We start from the raw sequence: 6332 nt of genomic DNA on the forward strand, positions 1-6332 counted from the left end.
CTCTGTCTCTCTCTCTGTGTCTGCTCTGTCTCTGTCTCTGTCTCTCTGTCTGTCTCTGTCTCTCTGTCTCTCTCTGTCTCTGTCTCTCTCTCTCTGTCTCTGTCTCCTCTCTCTGTCTCTGTCTCTCTGTGTCTGCTCTCTCTCTCTGTCTCTGTCTCTCTGTCTCTCTGTGTCTGCTCTCTCTCTCTGTCTCTGTCTCCTCTCTCTGTCTCTGTCTCTCTGTGTCTGCTCTGTGTCTCTCTCTCTCTGTCTCTCTCTGTCTCTCTCTCTCTCTGTCTCTCTCTGTCTCTCTCTCTCTCTCTCTCTGTCTCTGTCTCTGTCTCTTCTCTCTGTCTCTGTCTCTCTGTGTCTGCTCTGTGTCTCTCTCTCTCTGTCTCTCTCTGTCTCTCTCTCTCTCTGTCTCTCTCTGTCTCTCTCTCTCTCACTCTCTCTGTCTCTCTCTCTCTCTCTGTCTCTCTCTCTCTTTCTGTGTCTGCTCTATCTCTCTCTGTCTCTGTCTCTCTCCCCCCCTCTCTCTGTCTCTGTCTCTCTCTTCTTTCTCTCTCTCTCTCCCCTCCCTTCCTCTACACTTATATCTGGTTGTAGGAACCATCGTTGAGGGCAGTGAATTCTTGGGCTCATTTGATTAATGAAGTAGCTGATCAGTTTGGAGTCAGAGAACATTGTATTTGAAGTGAAAGGTCCTGGGTTCAAATCTTAGCCTGTGTGCTCTTGGGCCTCAGTTTCTATATCTGGAAAATTAGAGGATTGGACAGGGTTACTTTGGAGATTCCATTTAGCTCTGAAGTCCTATTGTTCAATGCCTTGAGTTGTGATTTGGACTCTATTACTACATCCCACAGTCACAACTTGAAGCCTACTTGAAAACAATTCGACCAACCAGGGTTCAGCACTTGAAAGTATATAGTCCCATGGGGCATCTTCCAAGACCAAGGCATTCAGTAACTTCTGAGTCCTTTTCTTAAAGTATAGGTTTGACCACGTCACCTTCCTAATCACTGAGCTCCAGTGGCTCCCTATTACCTCTAGGATCAAATGAGATCCTTTACCACCAGGCCCTTTTTGACCTTTCCAGTCTTCTGACACTTCACTCCCTTGCACACAGCCTACATTCCTACTTATTGGTCTTTCTTAAACATAACCCTACATCTCCCACTCTATACCTTTGCATTGGCTGTTCCCCATGCCGGGATTGCCCCTCCCTTTTCACCCTAACCTCCTGGCTCCTTGGACTGGGCTCAAATCTGACTTTCTGCAGGAGGCCTTGCCTGGTCCCACCACCACCCTCTCATGCCCCACCCCCTACTACTAATGCTTTCCCTCTGAGATGACTTCCCATTTACACTGTCCAAACCTTGTATGTTCATAGCCATTTGCTTGTTGTCTCCCCCATTAGACTGTGAGCTCCCTGACGGCAGAAACCCTGTTTTTGCTTTTCTTTGTAGCCTCAGTGCCTGGCACAGTGTCCTGGCCTGGACAGTACCAGAGGGAAGAGGGACAGGGGTGGGGGTTAAAGATGATTAATAAACTTTAGATGAGCGAGAGAGCTGTCAGGATGGCCTTTTGTGGTCAGCCTGTGGCTCAGGAGAAAAAGGATGACTGGATATGTGAATGTGGGATGTAAAAATAACTAGAAAGTTAGATTTGGAGTCAGAAGGCTCTGATACTGTGTGGCCTTGGCTAAATCACTTAGCTTCTTTGAGGCTTTACTTTCTTCCTCTGGAAAATAAGGGCCCTGAATTCAATAGTCTTGAGGAGCCCTTTAATTCTCTAGCTCTGAACAAGTAAGGTCCTTTGGGGAAAGTATGGTCACTTCTCTAGGGTTCCCATGGCCCACATCCCTACCAATTGCCATCTGGGTGTCAGGACAGCTGAAGTAGCAAGGCAGCCTGAGGGAGAAGTAAAAGGCTGCAGACAGGTACTATCACCAGTACACCAACCATCTGAAGCACCACCTCCTTCCAGAATCCAGTGGAAACACCTCAGGGCTTCAGAGTTCAAGAGCCTTGGCAGTCGCAGCTCCCCCTGCCCCCAAACCACCAGCCCTGCCTCTAAGCCTAGGCCCCCAAGCCATCTATTTAGGGAGCAGCTCCTGTGGAAAAGGGCCTGCCATCTTCCCCAAATCCCACAGATCCCTAGGCCTGCCTCCAGATCACCCTCTAGAGCCATCCTCTGGGCCAAGCAACCACAATTCCCTATGGAGATTCAGTCTGGCAGCTGATTCTGAAAACAGTGAGAAGGCAGCAAAGAATCCTCCTCACCAAAGGCCTTGGCACCATTCATTGGCTCAGTGAGAAAAACAGACACGGTTTTATCAGTGAAAATGACACTACCTGCTTTGCTGGTGCCCCTCAGGATTGTAGGGCCTTTCCATCTCACTGGCAGCTGAAACCTCTTCCCTGTTAGACCATTAGATCCTTGAGAGGAGGGACTGGCTTGCTTTTCTGTGTGTATCTCCAGTGCTTTGCACATAATAAGCATTTAATACTTTTTCATTTGTTCATTTTACTCATGAGGAAACTAAAGCTTAGCAAATCTAGTGACTTTTCCAAGGTCACACATCTAGTGAGTGCCAGAGACAGGATTTGAACCCAGAAAGACCTCTCCTTCCTATAAGTACACTGTGCTGCCTTTTACTTCCAAAGGTATTAGTTAAAGCCATGGGAGAAATGAAGATGTCTGGGGAGGGACCCTTAGCAAGGGGAAGGGTGTGGACCACATTCCAAGATGCCAGTGAAAGGCTGGACCAGTCTATCCCATCACCACTTACAAGCTCTGGTAAAAGGACAGGTGCAGAAAGATTGAAGGCAGGGAGGAGCTGTTAGCTTGGGCTCTGTGAACTTGAGTTGTTGGGGTTTTAAAAACATTTGATTAAAACTACTTTAGAAGACAGTTTATCTTGGAGCTCTATTTTATTTTATGCCTTTAAAAACACTATTCTGAGAATACCACAGGCTTCACCAGCCCCAGCCTCTGGGGTCCAGGACCCATAAAAAAAGAAAAGTTTTGAAACCTAGCCCTAAGGCCCTTTCTGTGTTTGAAATTGGGAATACCTGGGAGGTAGTGGGGAGAGTTCCTAGAAAGGGACTAGGCAGGAACCAATGGACCCTGAGCTGCAGAAGGTAAGGCTCTAGTTGGTTAAGGCTATAGGACGCAGAGCTGAGGCCCTCTTGGTGGCAGCATCTCCCTTAGGGACCTGATGGCCTTAGTCCTGCTTCTCTGTCTTGGTCCCTTCCTTCACAAAGCCTCCCTCTTACTGAGTGGGCCCTGCTCCTCGTATCCTAAAGGATCTGAGCCTGTTGAGTTGGCAGGGGACCTGAGGGGCCATCCATCTCAACCCTCCTGCTCCCTTTCCACAGAAGGGAAATGAGGCACACTATGACCCAGGGTCACATGACACACCCCTTGTAATTGCCCCCTTCTTCGTATCCTATTTAGGATCCATCTGTCCTTCCTCCTGTATCCTTCACTTGGCCAAAGTTAAGTGCCTAAACCATACCTCCTCTGCTTCTCCCTGAGTCACAAAACACCTTTTTCTTTCAGATATTCAAGGGGAATCAGGATCATTCCAGCCCTGTGGTGAACCCTGTGGAGCCTCCGCTCTTTGCCAGACACCTGAGGATTCACCCCTGGAGCTGGGTCAACCATATTGCTTTGAGGGTGGAGGTTCTTGGTTGTGACACTCAGCAGCTGTACTAATGGGTTAGGCTTGAGATGGGCTTTGCTCTGAATAGCCCCTTCCCCTTCTAGTCCACCATCCCTTTCTCTTCCACCCTCTCAGCCATTCCTGCTATTAGTGATGTTGTGATGTGATTCAAATACTACAAGTCAGGGCCACTTTCTGTGATTCCTGACTATCGCTTGCCCTGCCATGGAGGTAAGAGAAAGGAAGGTGCTCCCCCCCTTTCCTAGCTTTAATCCCTCTCCCTCTAACTTGTCTCCCTGGAAGTAACATGGATCACCTAGAACAGGGCAGCTTGGTCAGAGGAACACTCCAGATTGAGTAAAAGAAGCTGGCTCTGAAATGGAGGGGCTGTCTTTGTTGGGGGAACTGTGGGGGGTGGAGGTGGATTCTCAGTGTCTATTTCTAGCATTCCATTAAAGTACACTGTCTCTGCAAACATGGTCCTGCTGCTTCATGTTCCCAAGTCTGAGATGGCCTGAATAAGTCCAGGCTGGTTTCAATCATGGCTAACAATGAATTGCCTGTATGGGTCTACTCAAATTCATTCTTAATCCTTTGCTAGAAGTCTTCCTTGGCTAAGCTTTTCCATAAAATGACTCAGACAGACTCCATATCTCTGAGGGAAAAATTTGAAAGAGCTAGAAAGAGAAAAGAAAGACAAAGATGGGAAGGGGAAGAGAGAAAGGAGAGAGCTAGGGATAGACAGGGACAAAAGAATAAGAGGGAGGGGAAGAGAAGAAGGATGGAGAGAAGGGAAAAAGAGGTAGGGGATAGGGAAAGTGAGAAAGGAGAGAGGGAGAAAGAGGAGAGAAAGAGGGAATATGAGAAAGAGGGGGAAAGAAAAGAGAGGTTGAGATTTTGGGAATTTTTTTCTTTCTTGGGAGCTGTTGGAGATGGTGGTTTTCATGGTGATGATGAAGAAGATAATGCTGTTCTCCAAATATTTTATGTGCCTTCTTTTTTTTTTCTTTTTTTTCAGGCGAATTCCATTTTATTTTTTTGTAAATTTTTAAAATTCATTTTAAACTTAAATACAAAATGAGAAAAAGGAAAAAACTCTGCCATGTACACAGCAGAACACAAGAGATTCAATTCAATTAAATTCAAGCGCCATGTAAATTCTAGCAATTATCTTTTTTTTCTTCTTTTTTTTATTAATTTGTTTGTTTCCTTTTAGTTTACATGATTCAATTCCACAATTCCTTGAATTTCACATTTTGTCCCCCTCCCTCCTTCCCCCCCCATGGCGGCTTATAGTCAAGTATAGGATTTGTAAATACTTTCACATTATACATTGGTCAGGTTATAAGGACGGGTTGTACCAGCTGTAATGAAAAATGGTAAAGAGGACATAAAACCAAATAAGAGAACAAAAAAGATCAGGTATTTTGCTTCCACCTGGATATAAACTTAGTTCTTTCTAGTTCTTTCTCTGGATGCACATTATTTCTCTCCATCATGAGTCTTTTGGGATTGACTTATATCACTGCATTGCTGAGAAGAGTCCAGACTATCAAAGTTGGTCATCACACATACGTTGTGTCTGTAATTGTGTACAAATTTCTCCTGGTTCTACTCTTCTCACTCAGTATCAGTTCTTTTAAGCCTCTCCAGGTAAATATGAAGACTGCCTGGTCCTCATTTCTTATAGCACAATAGTATTCCATAACATGCATATACCATAATTTGCTCAGCTATTCCCCAATTGATGGGCACCCCCTTAATTTCCAATTCTTTGCTACCACAAAAAGAGCTGCTATAAACATTTTTGTACATATGGGTCTTTCTCCCATTTCTATGATCTCTTTGGGATATAACCCTAGGAGTGGTATTGCTGGATCAAAGGGTATGAAAGTATTTATAGCCCTTTGGGCATAATTCCAGATTGCTCTCCAGAAAGGCTGGATGAGTTCACAACTCCACCAACAATGCATTAGTGTTCCAGTTTGCCCACATCCTCTCCAGCATTTGTCATTTTCCTGTTTTGTCATCTTAGGCAATCTGACTGGTGAGATATGGTACCTCAGAGTTGTTTTGATTTGCATTTCTCTAATGAATAGTGAATTAGAGCATTTCTTTATGTTCTTATGGATAGCTTCAATTTCTTTCTCTGAAAACTGCCTGTTCATATCCTTTGACCATTTATCAATTGGGGAATGACTTGTATTCTTATAAATTTGACTCAATTCTTTGTATCTTTTAGAAATGAGTCCTTTGTCAGAGACATAGGTTGTGAAGATTCTTTCCCAATTTCCCACCTCCCTCTTAATCTTGGTTACATTGGCTTTGTTCGTACAGAAACTTTTCAATTTCATGTAGTCAAAATTATCCATTTTACCTTTCATAACGTTCTCTAATTCTTGTTTGGTCATAAAGTCTTTCCCTCTCCACAAGTCTGATAGGTAAACTATTCCTTGTTTTTGGAGACTGCTTACAGTATCAACCTTTATACCTAGGTCATGCACCCATTTAGACTTGCTTTTGGTATATTTGGTGTTAGATAATGGTCTATGCCCAGTTTCTGCCATACTATATTCCAGTTTTCCCAGCAGTTTTTGTCAAATAGTGAGTTCTTATCCCAAAAACCAGGGCCTGGAGGTTTATCAAACAATACATTACTATAGTCATTGACTTCTGAATCTCATGT

At 44.5% G+C, this 6332-nt stretch overlaps 1 protein-coding gene across 1 annotated transcript in view; it reads left to right on the forward strand.

The window, feature by feature from the left end:
- Positions 1-4121, forward strand: part of F8 (coagulation factor VIII) — a 138409-nt gene extending 134288 nt beyond the window's left edge. Inside the window, exon 26 of the mRNA XM_069063748.1 lies at positions 3544-4121. Coding sequence (XP_068919849.1) covers positions 3544-3699 — 156 coding nt within the window. The 3' untranslated portion in view covers positions 3700-4121. The remainder of the gene's footprint in view (positions 1-3543) is intronic.
- The last annotated feature ends 2211 nt before the right edge of the window (positions 4122-6332 follow it).

Source organism: Petaurus breviceps, unplaced genomic scaffold, assembly GCF_028583685.1.
Source record: "Petaurus breviceps papuanus isolate PSGF00001 unplaced genomic scaffold, PetGlider_PUasm1.0 90601, whole genome shotgun sequence".
NCBI lineage: Eukaryota > Metazoa > Chordata > Mammalia > Diprotodontia > Petauridae > Petaurus > Petaurus breviceps.